Source organism: Aquarana catesbeiana, linkage group LG10, assembly GCF_042186555.1.
Source record: "Aquarana catesbeiana isolate 2022-GZ linkage group LG10, ASM4218655v1, whole genome shotgun sequence".
Lineage (NCBI taxonomy): Eukaryota > Metazoa > Chordata > Amphibia > Anura > Ranidae > Aquarana > Aquarana catesbeiana.
Window position 1 is genome coordinate 45544808 of NC_133333.1, and position 16932 is coordinate 45561739.

At 41.7% G+C, this 16932-nt stretch overlaps 1 protein-coding gene across 1 annotated transcript in view; it reads left to right on the forward strand.

Annotated features, from left to right (window-relative positions):
- LOC141110648 (cell adhesion molecule CEACAM8-like) overlaps nucleotides 1–16932 on the forward strand; it is a 53829-nt gene that overhangs the window by 18934 nt on the left and 17963 nt on the right. The window contains exons 2-5 of the mRNA XM_073602123.1: nucleotides 800–1153; nucleotides 4498–4764; nucleotides 11215–11472; nucleotides 15596–15724. Coding sequence (XP_073458224.1) covers nucleotides 800–1153; nucleotides 4498–4764; nucleotides 11215–11472; nucleotides 15596–15724 — 1008 coding nt within the window. The remainder of the gene's footprint in view (nucleotides 1–799; nucleotides 1154–4497; nucleotides 4765–11214; nucleotides 11473–15595; nucleotides 15725–16932) is intronic.

A 16932-nucleotide genomic window follows, 5' to 3' on the forward strand; every position in this document is an offset into this window, starting at 1 on the left:
AATCGCTATTACCAGGGACCACAGTGAGTAACTGAAGCAAGTACCGGAGCAGTATTCTCACCAAATGGGCACAGTGGAGAATCAGGAAACTTCAGGTGGTGATCAAGTCAGGGACCCAACCAGTGGAGCTGACGCTTGCAGAGCAGCCTTGTGTGCCAAGCTAGGGACCGAGCCGGGAAGCTTGGGTGACGCTTGAGGGAGATACCACCGCAAAAGCCTTGAGGAACTCATGGGATTCGGAGTAGTAAATCAGAGGGTCCAGTGAGAGACCAGGAGCTCAAGGGGGCTGAAGAACTACAAGGAAAAGTTGTCATACAGCTGAGAGAACTGTTACTTTTAGTTAGGAACTGTTTAAGTACTGTTTCCATAGGAGACAGCAATTCTGCACATGTAGAAGTGACACCTTGTTGGGGCCTTTCCCTGTACGGCTGTCCTGCTTTTGAAGTCTCCTTGTCTGCCAATTGAAATTGCAACTACTTAAGGGTGTCCTGGCCCTAACCCTCTTTCCCTTGCAAAATATAAAAAGGATTGTCAAAGAAATAAAACCTCTTTTACATCCAAGAAGTTTCTGGCGCCCAATGACTTTTATCACCTTAGCACCCACTATGCCTCACAACCCTCCACATATTGAAGGATGTCAGTTATCTTTGGCCTTGAAGGTTCTCATTAGACTGGAAGAGGTAAGAGATTCTGCTACAGTAACAATGTATGTACTGTAATCAATAAAGTAGATTACATAATGTTGTAGTTCTTTTGCATTATTTAAGCTATTATTTCATTTTATTGATTTCTCTTTTAGTTCTTCTCTGTGTGTTGGTGGATGTGTCCAGTGGAATCATAAGTATTCAGCATATCCCTCAGTATCCGGTCATCCAGGGATCTGTAACTCTAAACATTTTTGGGATTACTGGGAAAATTCGTACTTGTTCTTGGTTTAAAGGACCGACGTCATCTCCAAAACATCAAATTCTTGTCTATTTTCCTGGTGACAAAAATCCCCTAGTTCCCGGGCACCGTTATGACCCTCGAATCACTGCCTTTCCCAATGGATCATTGCAGATTGCCAGTCTTAACACCACAGACCGGGGGAATTACATAGTAAAGGTACAGACAGACAGCGCTCTGGAAAGCACTCTACACATGAATGTCTACGGTGAGTAATAGTATGAAGTTATAAAAAGATAAGTCTCATTACTGAAATTTTGCAAAAAGATGCTATTGGGCTGCAGCAACCAATCGGTATCTTTAACATTTTTTGAAAAGGAATGATTGCAAAGTTTACCTTTAAAAAAAAGTAAAAAAATGAATGCACTTTTTTTGCAGGCTCCTGCAGACTCTCAGGATAGTGGTCTTCCTGTACCTCCTCCAATACGGGCAGGCAGTAACTAGAGAGCAGGAAGATCAATGAAACTACGGGGATGCTCACCAGTGCCCTCGTAGTCTATTTATTCACAGGAAACTTCAAATGAATGACTCGACCTGGTGGGTTGAAAAGTGCATGGACGCACTGTTTTAAAATTGTGACAGTGGGTGCAGGGAGACGATCCCCCAACCACTGTCACAGGGAGAAGGGGAACGTGCAGATGTCAGATCATGTAACATGTTCCAGAGGTAAACTTATCCTTTAAATATTTCCTATTTGTAAAGGCGAGCAGTGTAAGCACCCAAATTTGTACTGGAATCAGTCTCTTGCAGTCTATTGCACAGCTCTGAGAGGGGGAGGAAGAAGCAGCACCAAAAGCCAGTTAGGTTTGTTGCAGGGCACATAGTATGCTGATAGGAGAGAGAGCAGTGCGACACAGAGAGGAACTCATCAGTATGCTGCTTCTCCTTTCACTGTCCAGTCACAGGCTGGAGTGGGGAGCAGAAAGTGAACACACTGCAGCAGAGAAAGATCAGCATTGTGGTAATACAGTACCTTGAAAAAGTATTCATACCCTTTTACGTTTTTGGTTGTAACATGACAAAATGTGGAAAATTTCAATGTATTTTATTGGCATTTTATGTGATAGACCAACACAAAGTGGCACATAATTGTGAAGTAGAAGGAAAATGTTAAATGGTTTTCAATTTTTTTTTTACAAATAAATATCTGAAAAGTGTGGCATGCATTTGTATTCATCCCCTTCACTCTGATACCCCTAACTAAAATCTAGTGGAACCCATTGCCTTCAGAAGTCACCTAATTAGTAAATAAAGTAGTAAATAGAGTCCACCTGTGTGTAATTTAATCTCAGTATAAATACAGCTGTTCTGTGAAGCCCTCAGAGGTTTGCTAGAGAACCTTAGTGAACAAACAGCATCATGAAGGCCAAGGAACCCACCAGACAGGTTAGGGATAAAGTTGTGGAGAAATTGAAAGCAGGATTAGATTATAAAAAAATATCCCATACTTTGAACATCTCATGGAGCACTGTTCAATCCATCATCCGAAAATGGAAAGCGTATGGCACAACTGTAAACCTACCAAGACATGGCCGTCCATCTAAACTGACAGGCCGGTCAAGGAGAGTGATAATCAGAGAAGCAGCCAAGAGGCGCATGGTAACTCTGGAGGAGATGCAGAGATCCACAGCTCAGGTGGGAGAATCTGTCCACATCACAACTATTAGTTGTGCACGCCACAAATCTGGCCATTTCGGAAGAGTGGCAAGACGAAAGGCATTGTTGAAAGAAAGCCAGAGGAAGTCCTGTTTGCAGTTTGTGAGGAGCCATGTGGGGGACATAGCAAACATGGAAATAGGTGCTCTGGTCAGATGAGACCAAAATTGAACTTTTTGGCCTAAAAGCAAAACGCTATGTGTTGCGGAAATCTAACACTGCACATTACCCTGAACCCACCATCCTCACTGTGAAACGCGGTGGTGAAACCATCATGTTGTGGGGATGCTTTTCTTCAGCAGGGATAGGGAAACTGGTCAGAGTTGATGGAAAAATGGATGGAGCTAAATACAGGGCAATCTTACAAGAAAACCTGTTAAAGTCTACAAAAGACTTCTCCTCCTGGAAGGTGCATCTCCGCCTAAGTCTCAATGACCCTAAACATACAGCCAATAGAATGGTTTAGATCAAAGCATACTCATGTGTTAAAATGGCCCAGTCAAAGTCCAGACCTAAATCCAATTAAAAATCTGTGGCAAGACTTGAAAATTGCTGTTTACAGATGCTCTCCATCCAATCTGACAGAGCTTGGGCCATTTTGCAAAGAAGAATGGGCAAAAATGTCACTCTCTAGATGTGCAAAGCTGGCAGAGACATACCCCAAAAGACTTGCAGCTGTAATTGCAGTGAAAGGTGGTTCTACAAAGTATTGACTCAGGAGAGCTGAATACAAATGCACGCCACGCTTTTCACATATTTATTTGTAAACATTTTTTAAAACAATTTATAATTTTCTTTCAACTTCACAATTATGTGCCACTTTGTGTTGGTCTATCACATAAAATCCCAATAAAATACACACATAAAATCACATAAAATAATTTTACGTTTTTGGTTGTAGCATGACAACATGTGAAGAATTTCAAGGGGTATGAAAACTTTTTCAAGGCACTGTACATATTAATGCATGCTTTTTAGCATGCATTACCACAACACAAAAGTGTGTCATGGTGATCCTTTGGCTTTCAGGTCCCATTCAATCAAAAGTTAGTATTTCCAGAATGAGAGGTCAGCAGCGGTGGCCTCCATATTTGTTTCACAACTGAGTTACAAGTTAGAAATCACACAATAGGAAACAATGGAGTCTATTTATAAAAACATTCCCTGCAGGAATGCCAGAAGCACTTGTGCAAGTTGACTGAAATGTCCCATGTCTAAGAGATTAATGCATGAATGACCGGTTCCCTTTAGTGATCAAAATATGATATGTTTCATATTATCAAAAGCTCAAGTAAGATTTTCATGATCGTGTTTACATACACTTAATGTGGACCTTCACCCAATAAAGCAATTTATTGTAACCTGGCTACTCCCCCTCAATCCCTAATTGAGAAAAAAATGTTTAATCTATTTTTATTATTTCTGATACCTATGTTCTGCAAGGTCCTTCCTTCTCACTCTCCTTGGCAAGAATGAAATGAAGCCCTGTGGCACATTTGTGCCTCCAGAGTGTCCTGGGAGAGCAAAGAGGCACCAGAGACCTGTGGCACCTCTACGTAGATGACGCAGGTATAAGGTCCTAGATCTCATGGTCTCCGCACATGTGCGGAAAACCTCCTGTGCATGTGCAGATGTACTGCAGGTCTCTTCCAGGTCCAGAGGGCCAGGCAGAGCTCTTTATACATATGGCACATGTTCAGATGTGCTAAACATGGCAGCACCGGAGGTAGGGGGGGCAAGTTACGGGGAACGGAATTTCCTCTCTAACCATCCCTGAAACCTGAATTACAAATTAAATGCAGGTTAATTTAGCATTTTTTGTAAAAAAATAATTTTTCAAGTTTGATCAATATTGATCTATTGCTGAATTTAAATATTTGTATTTTAACTTATCAGATCCAGTTTCAAAGCCTGTGATCACAGTATCTCACCTTGAGCCACAGGAAGATGACACAGTCACCCTCACATGTACCTCTTCTAATGCTGAGAGGATAATATGGAGTAAAGATGGTGACAGTCTGCCTTCTGGTGCTGTATTATCATCAAATAATAGGACCCTTACCTTCTCCAGGACCTATCGTTCAGATGCAGGGGACTATCAGTGCACGGCTGAGAACATGGCCAGTACAAAGATCAGCGATTCCTACACATTGGCCATAGCTTGTGAGTACTAAAAAATTTGTAACTAAGTACTTTCTCAGATGATCACGGTGGAGTATTCAAAGTGTAATTATACATAAACTGTGAGAATAATGAGTTCTGGGTTACTCTTTGGAGGAGCAGTAAACATGAAAGACAAGGCAAGCCTGAGTGAGCTCCTGTCCTGTGAGTTTGTATCCAGTCTGAGACGTGGTTAGCCAAGACAATCCCAGAAGAAGAATGTGAGGTTGAGAAAAACAGAGGGGGATTTTATGTGGGATTACTCCCTATTAAGTGTCTGCATAGCCTTGATTACCAGCTTGGCCTGATGTCAATGGCCCTGACTTGGCAGCAAATTTGGCAAATTGGCTGGCAATAGTAACAGTTGCCGCTACTTCTTCTTCTTTGTGCATTTGCAACTTGCAATAAGGTTTTATTTTCACCAGTCTTTGACTAATTGGGCCCTGTTGTGATTTTATATTAGGCAGGGTACAGTGATATTTTGAGAGTAAAACATATACTGTTATATCCTCCAACATGACCTGCTCCTTTAGGAATGGAATGCTCCGCTCCTGACTGGATCAGTAGTTGTATGATCTTTTTTTATGTATCTTACTCAATTATATAATACATGCACATTTAAAATACTTGTAGATACACTATATTGCCAAAAGTATTGGAACACCCCTCCAAATCATTGTATTCAGGTGTTCCAATCATCTTCTTGGCCACAGGTGTATAATATGAAGCACCTGGGCATGCAGACTGCTTCTACAAACATTTTGTGAAAGAATGGGTCACTCTCAGGAGCTCAGTGAATTCAAGCGTGGTACCGTGATAGGTTGCCACCTGTGCAGTAAGTCCATCCATGAAATTTCCTTGCTACTAAATATTCCACGGTCAACTGTTAGTGGTAGTATAACAAAGTGGAAGTAACTGGGAACAACAGCAACTCAGCCACAAAGTAGTAGGCCATGTAAAATGATTAAGTGCGGGCATGCTGAAGTGCACAGTGAGCAGAAGTTGCCCTCTCTCTGCAGTGTCAATAGCTACAGAGCTCCAAACTTTGTGTAGCCTTCTAAGTAGCACAACAACAGTGCGTAGAAAGCTTCATGGAATGAGTTTCCATGGCCGAGCAGCTGCATTCAAGCCTTACATCACCAAGTGCAATGCAAAGCATTGAATGCAGTGGTGTAAAGCACGCCGCCACTGGACTGGACAATTGAGATGTGTTCTCTGGATTGACTAATCATGCTTGTCTGGCAATCTGATGGATGTGTCTGGGATTGGCGGTTGTCAGGAGAACAGTACTTACCTGACTGTCTTGTGCAAAGTGTAACGATTGGTGGAGGGGGGATTGTAGTGTGGGGTTGTTTTTCAGGGTTTGGGATTGAACCCCTAGTTCCAGTAAAAGGAACTCTTAAGCCTCAGCATACCAAGACATTTTGAACAATTTCATGCTCCCAACTTTGTGGGAACAGTTTGGGGATGGCCCCTGTTCCAACATGATTGCGCACCAGTGCACAAAGCAAGGTCCATAAAGACATGGATGAGCGAGTTTGGGGTGGAGGAACTTGACTGGCCTGCACAGTGTCCTGACCTTTGGGATGAATTAGAGCAGAGACTGTGAGCCAGGCCTTTTCATCCAACATCAGTGCCTGACCTCACAGATGCACTTCTGGAAGAATGGTCAAACATTCCCATAGACACACTCCTAAACCTTGTGGACAGCCTTCCCAGAAGTGTTGAGGCTGTTATAGCTGCAAAGGGTGGGCCAACTCAATATTGAACCCTAAGAACTAAGACTGGGATGCCATTAAAGTTCATGTGCATGTAAAGGCAGGTGTCACAATATAGTGCCTCTTGGACCACCTGGTTATGAGTCATCAGCAACACATTTATAGCGCTAACCCTCCACTGGTTAGATGGGTCCTTCTGTTGTTTCTAACCGGTAACCCACCTGTACTGAACTCACCCACACATCTGTAACAAAAAGTGGGCTTTATTCAAAACACAATAAACCTTGCAGGAAAAGGGATTTGCAACAGCAATAATACAGCAGTGTATGTAACAGTAATTTCAAGCCCAGGTACAATTATAAACACACATATAATGAGTCAATTATGTTGCCTAGCTATATTTTAATGTGTACTATATTTTAAGGCCCTAGCTAAGTCACTGGCCAGTGGGGTCCTAAATACAGTCTGACATGGGAGCTAATGCCACACACACAGAGATCCCCTCTCAGCTGGCATTAGCTGGATTTGAAGCCTTCTCGCTTTCCATAGCTCTCGGTCCTCTCCAGGCTTTGGGCTCTCTGTCGGTTGTGGATCTGCCCAAAATTGCTCTGCCACAGGAGATAAATGCAGCCAATCTCCGTTTTCAGTCTTGCCATAATCTGCAGCTAAGTCCACTCTATTTTGAAATTGGGCTCACAGAATTCTGCTCAGCTCAGCTCACTGCAGCATAGTCCTCCATGCAGCACCTGTACAGCACCACAGTAGTCTTGAGGCAGCAGCAGTCTGGTCTGTGAAGTTCTCTCTGTACAGCAGCAGAGCCTGGTGGCTCTCCATCACCCTGTGTGTTACTCAGTATGGGATCTTCTCCTAATGCCAGAGCTGAAGGGTAGGGTTAAAGTTTGAGTCCTGGTTTCTTATAGTCTTCCCCAAGGACCCCATCCCCTCCATCTATGCTGGGGACACATTCTCCCCAGTCCTGAAACCAATGAGCAGAGTGGTAGTCTCTCTCTTCTTGCAGCTCACCATACCTATCCACCAGTAGGAGACATGGAGCAAAAAGCAGGGTGGTAGGTGTGTATGGGGACAGGCATCTCCCATTACTTAAAGAGTTGATACTGTGCTACACTTATGTTTGAATGGGCTGCTGCAAGTGCCAGAGTCTTGCAGATCCCACCCCTATAAAGGGCCACCCGCCAGGCTACACATACAGTATGTTTACCACCCTAACTGGCAAGCTCAGCACTGCTAATAAAGTAATTTGTGGCAATAAAGGGTATGTGAAGTTGTTTTGTGCATATTTTCTTAGTACATAATTATTTCATAGTCAGGACTAAAAAAAATGCATCTTTGCGCTGATTGCATCTTTATTTGTAAGTCTTAAATTAGTGTGCCAGCTGAACACTTAAAGATCTTTTTTGTACCAATTTTACTGTGATTTTTGTGAAGAAGTACAGTGCAATAAATCAATCAAACATTACTGAACTAGAATTAGAGTCCATAGATGTACAAGGTGAACCACTAGTGCCAGATAGCACTAGAAAACAGTATCTAATAATGCGAGGAAGGAGAACAACAAAAAAGGAAAAGATCCCATTAGGAATTGGCATATACAGTATAAATATTAGTGGCTCTGATTTGTCTGAGGATGAACTGAAGTCCTTTATCAAGAACCCTAAGTTTGCTCCAGTGTGTAATTTTAATAAATTCCAGACTTATGTGAGTATACAGAAATATGTCAGGAGTCTTAATATTAATAAATATTTCTTATCTAAGACACACTCCAATTTGGGGGATAGATCTGTGTTCAACCAGCCCTATGTTGACACCAAACATATCAAGGTGCCTAAAAACATGGTGGTGGGGGACTTAGATACTATGAAGATTAAGAAAGTTAGGGATCCTGCTTTTATTAAAAAGGGTATCTCTTCCTTGGAGTCCAAAAAAGAGTTGGTTATACGTCCAGCAGACAAGGGCGGTGGGCTGGTGGTAATGAGTAAGTCCTTTTATAAGTGGGAAATTAATTGATTATTGGGTGATCGTAACACCTACCACATCAAGTACTGAAAAGTGATCCCATTTTTTAATTCAAGGGGGAGTTAGGAATTTTGGTTAAGAATGGTTTGAAAAGAAAGGCTTTGATTAAAAAAAGAGACTAACTTTCTAGATCCCAGTGCATGTAGGACCCCAACTATTTATTTTTTGACAAAAATACATAAAGATGCTCAGTCCCCCCCTGGGAGACCGATTGTAAATGGCACTGAGTCAGTGTCTGCCAGACTCTGACAATACATGGATTTTTTTCTTAAGCCTTTGGTTTCTGAGACCAAAGCCTTTCTTAGGGACACCAAACATATTAACCAGATTCTTGAGAAGTTTTCCTGTAATAGTATACTGGTTACAGCTGATGTTAGCTCCCTATATACCATTATAGGACACCAGGATGCAATATCATCAGTAAATTGGGCTTAAGAGAAATCTGACCTCACCAATAGACATAGGAAGTTTTTATTGCAGTGTTTGGAGTTCTGTCTCACTAGGAATTACTTCTGGTATGATAGGCAGGAGTGTGGCCATAGGGGCAAAGTTTGCTCCAGTCAATTAGTATGCTACAAATCATATATAGATGATCTCATTATGATGGTGATATGCTTAGTCTCAAAGCTTTCATGCTTAGGCTGAATAATAACGATAAAAATATCTCCCTCTTTTGGAACATAAATGTCAATCGTATGGTGTTCCTGAATTTGGAGGTGTATAAGGCAGGAGTAAACTATAGGACACACAATTATTTTAAGCCTACAGATAAGAATGGGTATATTCCCCTTGGTAGTTGCCATCACAAAACCTGTAATTTTCCAAGGGGTCAGTTTATTCGCCTGAGGCGAAACTGCTCCTTGGAATCAGATTTTACGTCCCAATGTCAAGTTCTAGCAGAAAGATTTCAGCAGAAGGAGTACCAAAATAATCAGATAGAGAGTGAGATTAGTAAAATTGGTGATCGTGATAGGAATTTTTTGGTGTCTGACTCTAAAATTCATGTTTATTTTCTTTATTAGTAGTAAAATTGTCTTAGATTACAACATTCAGCATAAACAGTTTGAGAAAATTGTGAATAAGCACTGGGAAGTACTGAGGAAAGATAGGGTGTTAGGAGCAGTTCTCCCTTCCCTCCCCCAGTTTATTTATAAGCAAGACCTTACTTTGAGAGATGTCATTGCCCCTGGATCCACCTATTGTCAGAGAATGGACTTTTTGTTTTTCTCTCTGGTTGTTATGCTTGTTGGACGTTGTCCAGCATGCAGGCAATGTATATGTAATGTGAAAAAAACAGACTTTACATCTTTTTCCACAAATAAAAATATCAGATTAAAAATGTAAATACATGTAGCACACAGGGGGTTGTGTATATATTGGAGTGTAGCTGTGGACTAAAGTGTATAGGTAGACCATCTAGACCCCTTTGTTTTCATATTGGAGAACATGTTAACAATATCAAAAAGAGACTTAGGTCCCACAGTGTTTATAAACACTTTAGACTGCACCCTGATAGGGACCCCAGAGGACTTAAATTCTGGGTTATAGAAAGGGTTAATAGACATTGGAAGAGGGGGGGGGGGGATGAATCCACCACTTTAGTCAGAGAGTCCTTTTGGATCTTTGTAGTTAAAGTTTTGACGCCTGAGGGATTAAACGTAGATTTTTATTTAAATTGTTTTATCTCTGATAGGTGATGTTTATAATGGTATATTTGTATTATAAGTGTTTTATAAGAGGAATTATTTTTCATTTGATTGTTGAATTCTATGGGAGTATAGAGGCCATTATTTGACCCAGTTTTATAGAGTATTGATATATTCCCTGTTGTGTATTTGCACACTATGGGATTTAGTGGGGCGGGTTAGAAGCTTCACATTTTTAAATGTATTTTCTTTATGTAGGTTATAGAGTTTTATCTGTTTGAAGTGCTTGTCACCAACAGTTCCTTGTACCTTTTATCTCTTTTCCCAAAGCCGTGGTATTGGCCAATTATTTCCGCCATCTTATGTTTTCTTAAAACTGCAGTTTTAATGTAGTGGGCTTTATGTTTTGTTTGACGCTTACAGCGCCGACTGCTGTTTGAGTTAGTATATATTTTTTTCAAAGCTGCGATCTATGCGGCTTGCTTCTGAACTCTGATGTTGTCATGGCAACTGGTTGCATTTAAGCGATGACGGGTGACGCCGCTGAGGAAGTTCTTGTGAAAGTAACGCGTACGGGGGAGGAGCCACGCATGGATGACGTCACCCGCTGCCATCCTGAGTTGTCACACAGTGCTTTGTCCTCTTTTCTTAAATAAAGTATTGGAGAGTTTTAATGGAGAGCACTTAGATCTCTTCTTTTATTCATATATCCCTGGTGTATAGTGTTGGAGATCTGGACATCCAGTTCCTGCTGTACTTTACCCTTTTTAGGGATCTGCGCTGTGTTGACCACCTGTTAGGTGAGGGGTCCATTATATAAGGTGAAGGAAGCGATTACTTTGGAGGTGGAGGGACTGTCACTTTACATCTCAGCTCCCGGATTCCTTTACAACACGTGGATACTTTTTCTAGTGCTATCTGGGACTAGTGGTTCACCTTGTACAGCACGGACTCTGATTTATTGCGCTGCACTTCTTTTGTACAATCAAACATTAATGAACTAAAATTAAAGGACTAAAAATATATTGTCTTTTAATTCTCTAATACTATAACAGATGGTCCGGTAAATGTGAACATCACAGGCTCCTCCGAGGTGACCGTTGGTTCTGTCATGTCACTGGTATGTGTCGTGGAATCTTTTCCCACCCCTATTTACAGCTGGCAATTCAATGGAAGGAACCTCACACTCCAAAACAATTACACACTCCTCATTCAGCAGATCACCTCAATGAATGAAGGAAATTACACATGTGAAGTAAAGAACTTTGTAACAAAGCGCTCCGCCAGTGCCTCCATGTTTATCACTGTGACGGGTAAGTTCTAAGGGATAAGGTTCAGTTCACTAAGTGATAACACTTGCTATTTGCCATAACACACATTAGGTGGCCGAATCAGTTATAAATGCTATTGTTTTACAAATAATAACTACTAACTAGCAACTACGGACAATTGTCTCTTGTGTTTGACAAATCGCAAACATAGATGCCAACTGTCCTGGATTTGCCATAACAGTCCTGCAACTTAGTCCTCTGTCCAGCAAATGCTGTGTCCATGTCACGGGACATTGTTCATACTGAATATTCAAAGTCTGTCTCTTTAATGAGGACCTAGAAACTCATCCTAATTTCAGGATCACCAGATGAAAATTAAAGGAATGAGCCATAAAAAGGAAAACAAATGCACCCACCATATCTAAGAACTAGTAAGCTGCAATATATTACATTTTGTTTTCTTTGGTCCAGTTTAGAACAATGTTTAGAACATTTAATTGGTCAAGTTTAGAACAATGTAAGTATGTCAACTCACCCAGAGGTCCCTGAGGTATGAGATATGCAATCACTGTAGTAGTTGGCTCTGCTGCAGTGAAAACGGATCTCCTTTGCAAGCACTACCAGCATTTATGGAACTCCATATATTTATTTTAAAGTAGAACAAGGCATTTTTGGATTGGATGAGGGGAAGATCCTGATGTCACCCTCCCACCTTGTCAATTACAGAACACCTTGCATACATTGACAAAAAAAACAGGGTTATATACGGCGGCAGTGCCAAACGAGTAACCCCTGTAATCAGGGGGAGCTGCACACACAAAACCCCAGCAGGCCTGGAATATTAAAGCTATCACTGTAGTAGTGCCAACTACTACAGTCATTATCAGCTTCCCTAGCAGCCCATCAGGTATGAGATGTACATGTAGATGGGGTGCAGCAATAATATTTTCACACAGTCAGGTGCAGTGAAGCACTTGTATTGAAATACAATCGCAACGGTTCACAACAAACCTGATGGAAAAACAGCCCAATTGGGTGCACTCACGGCTTTCAGTAATGTGTAGAGAGCAGGTATCAGCCAGACTGACAGTGTCTGCTAAGAGAGCAGAATGCAGCCTGACCATCTTGTGTGCAAAAGGTCCAAAGGAATTGCGTGCTTATGCTTTCCCTCCTCGTCAGGAACATTTCCCTTACCGCTAGTACTGTCCCTACTCTACCGACTCGCATAAAGTGCTCCAAACGTGGGAGCCAGGGCCTTAAATAGGCTCTGCCTGACCCTAGATGGCTGCTAGAGTCACGTGGGGCGACAGCTTCCAATCAGATTCAGTTTTCTCCAGTGACCCAGGAAACCATAGAGAAACCATGTTCCTCTTGACTTCCTCTCCAGCTGCAAAGCAGCTGCAGAAGAGTGCCACCTGCAGTGGAGAAGGTAGACTACACCTGCCTATATTGGTCCAGCATGGCCCAATGTAAGTTTGCAATAGTAAATCCTGAAGTTCAGCTTTAACGTGAACCTGTGCAAGGTCTGACCATGCAGAACAAAGCTAAAAAGTCCATTTAATGCCTGCCAGTACAACTACTTATTAAGCATATGCATTTGCCAATGTACCTATAACTAAAGCGTGTAAAGAACAGTATTTCATAAAAAAATCTAAAATTATTTTTTAGCTGATCTGACCCAAGCCAACTAAAATCTGATTACAGGCAATCGGTCCTGGGGTTTGGGCACATAGATTGTGCTTAAAGAAAACTTGTGGCCATGGAGAGCAAAGCAGATGGTTTGCTTTTATGTCCAATTCCCCCACCTGTACCTACTTACCTTTCCTTTGCTCCCCGGTTTGTTTATTCTGCAACGCAGAGCAAGAAAAGAGGACCCTCTGTAAGCTCTTAGACACTCTAGTTGGAACTTACACAGAGCTGTCTCCTGTGCCATGTGACAGCACAGGGCCAATTGCCAAACACCAGCAGAGAGGAAAGGAAGTTAGTCAAATGCTCTTCCATATTCGAAATTCCCAGGTATTTCCTCCACTCCTCTTGTCCCCGAGCAGCAAGGGTGTAAAGGAAAGGTAATTATGTGGTGCTGCTTTGTCCTTCACAAGCAAAAAAAATAGCTTTGCTTTAACCACTTGCCAACTGCCCACCCACAATGTACTGCGAGCGAGTGACTGCTGTAGACAAAGCAACATACCCAGTACATCACTGCCTACTTCTGGGATTAGGGCGTGCACATTCGCGCCCCCTGCCTGGCACCAGATGTGATTGTACACAGCGGGAGCCTGTCAGCAAGTCCGAGCCAATGATTCATGGCCTGGACCTGCTGATCAGCTGTGTCCAATCACAGCCCAGAACTCTGTGTTGATAAATAGCACATAAACTGACAGACTGTTCCCTCTGTAAAGCTCTCATCCATGCAAAGCAGAGATGAAAAACTGATAGATCTATTGGTAAAAAGCAGCACTCTTTATACATAGTTAGGCACGTATTTAACCCCTTGATCACCCTAGTTAACCCTTTCCCAGCCAGTGTATAGTATTATCACCGATCACTGTATTAATGTCACTGGTGATGTCAAAGGTAGTTAGTCAGTTCTCCCCAGTGTTGGTTAGTGTCAGATTATCCGCCGCAGTCCTATTATAAATTGCTGATCTTTTTTCATGTATATCACAAAAAATAAAAAAAAATAAAAAACAGCGGTGATCAAATACCATAAAAAAAATGTATATTAATATTGTTTGGGTACAGCAAGGCATGACCACACAATTTCTAGTTAAAGTAGTGCAGTGCCAAATAGAAAAATGGGTGTGGTTTAAACTAATTGACCGTGGCTTAAAGGGGTGTGTCTCAAATGGGTGTGGTTAGAGTCTAAGATGAACGAGGGATGGAGAGAAAGAAAAGAAAAGAAAAGAAAAAGAAAGAAAGATCCAGATCCTACACTACAATAGCAATATGTGTATTCCATAAAGTTTAACAATCAGCAGCTAAAGATACTCTGTTAGCGCTTCAATCATAATGGCACCATGGTTGTTATGGTGTCAGGATGATTGAAGCACATTATTTCTATTATTGCATCTATCCCTCCTTACATCGAGTGCCCCCAGCAAAGTCCCTCCTTACATCAGGGGTCCCCAGCAGAGTCCCTCCTTACATCAGTGTCCCCTCTCATTGGACAAATGGGGCAGAGGGTTGGCGGCAGCTCCATTTCCCGACTATCCCTGTGTGTCCAGTGAAGAGGGGAGGGGACTCCATTCCACGTGGCTATCTTTTTGTAGCCTGCTGCGGTCTTTGCCAAAAACAGTCCTGATTCCCAGGACAAAAGCTAAATCCCGGGATTTTCATCAGGATGGACTCCGATCGGGACGAGGGTCCAAAAATCAGGATTGTCCCGGGAAAATCTGGACTGCTGGCAAGTATGAGTATGGCTGCATTTAACACTCACAGGAAAAATAGGCTGCTCACTTAAGTGCAGCATAAACACATATAGGAAGTTATTATTCTGCTGATTACAACCAGTCACACAATCCAAGTGAACTCTTGGAAACGCCTTCTTTGTTGCCAAATCAATGTACAGCATAAACAGTTTAAGTGATGGTAATAAAGGCAGACATCAATCTGAGAAAATCTCCAGTCTTTCAATCACATCCTCCAGGGGACAACACTATGTTTATTGTTCCATATGCATCATAGGCAAAAAATGAAAAACACCATATAGTGTAATAATAATTTAATAAGGAACAATAGCAACAGCATACATATTGAAAAATAGACCTAAACACAGAAAAAAACGAGCCCAAGACTTACATCGATTGCCATTACTTTGGGCTCCAATGTGGCGCCGTGATGTCACTCCACAAGCTCTACCCAACACGTGTTTTGCACAATAGTGCCTCCTCAGGGACCTCAGAGGCAAAAAAAAATGCAAAAGCTCCTAAACTCAAGTTTAGAAGCTGAAGTGTAAATGCAGCCTAACAACCATATAGTGGGGTTTTCTCAAATTTGACTGCAAAAGTGGAAATATACTTTAGAGTGTAAGGATGAAGTCCATCCCAGCTCCATTTGTAAATATCTTATTGAAGTATTTTTATATCAGATAGGCATATAGTCTTTTTAATTTGCGATGTGAAAAACAACTGTATGTTTAATCACCTTATACTCTGTTCTTTTCTAGAATCTGGTTTTAAAATGGAGGCATTTGCTGGCATCATCAGTGGCGCAGCGTTGAGCTTTGTGTTGGTCATTATTGTGGTTGTCATGATGTGCAAAAGATTTTCCTCTCCAGCAAAGAAGGAAGAGACAAGTATGTACATTGCATTTGGCTACAACTGAGACTAAAGAGAACCTGTGCTTTGCAAGGCAACAGGCTCACTTAAATGGGGCCTATGATCAGAGATTTATATTATTTATATATATATATATACACACACACACACACATACACAGGGCGCAAATTGTCAGGTCCCGAGCTACTAGCCAGGCCTCAAGGGTTGTGAAAATATATTATTAAATATAAACTTGCGCTGATGGAAACAACTAAGTGATAATGAAATGCAGTTGCTGTGGACAAGATGCTAATCACTTGGATAAATGTGGATAAAAAAATATAGCGCTCGCAACACACAATATAAGTGAAATCAACAAAAAAGTCCAAACAAAAATCCAAATAAATGCAGCTGAAGTGTTAGTCCACAATGAAGTAGGTGCAAAAAATGCTTCACAAACTTGCAGGAGTACAGTGACACCCCCTTTTGCATCCCCACTCACCAGAACAGGACGACCCACAGCTTTGCAGTCCAGGGGTCACTTCAGGCTTGTAAATGGTATCCCACAAAATACAATTTGGGATACCATTTACAAGCCTGAAGTGACTCCTGGACTGCAAAGCTGGGGGTCGTCCTGTTTTGGTGAGTGGGGATGCAAAAGGGGGTGTCACTGTACTCCTGCAAGTTTGTGAAGCATTTTTTGCACCTACTTCATTGTGGACTAACACTTCAGCTCCATTTATTTGGATTTTTGTTTGGACTTTGTTGATTTCACTTATATTGTGTGTTGCAAGCGCTATATTTTTTTATCCCCAGGCCTCAAGGGTTACTCGCCACCAGTTGCAGCACCCAACCCCTACCCTGCGATGCCCCTAATTCCGCCCCTAAACACGCCCTCATAAATTATCTCATTAAATGACACTTAAAATGTTTTATGCAGAATTAAGCAACTTTATCCATGCAGCCTCACCCGTGTCCACCAATGCAGCCACAACTGTGTCCATAGCTCCCAACTGTCCCTGATTTCAAGGGACTGTCCCTGATTTCAAGGGACTGTCCCTGATTTGGAGCCTCTGTCCCTCATTCCTCATTTGTCCCTCATTTTGGTCTTATCTATACAGATGTAAATAAAATGCACTTTTTAAGTATCAAAAAGTGTTTTCCAGCGCTAAACCTTTCATCTGCTTTCTAAATTGCTGCATTTGTAAATTCCAAAAGCCGATATAAAGGAATAGTAGTGGTAAAA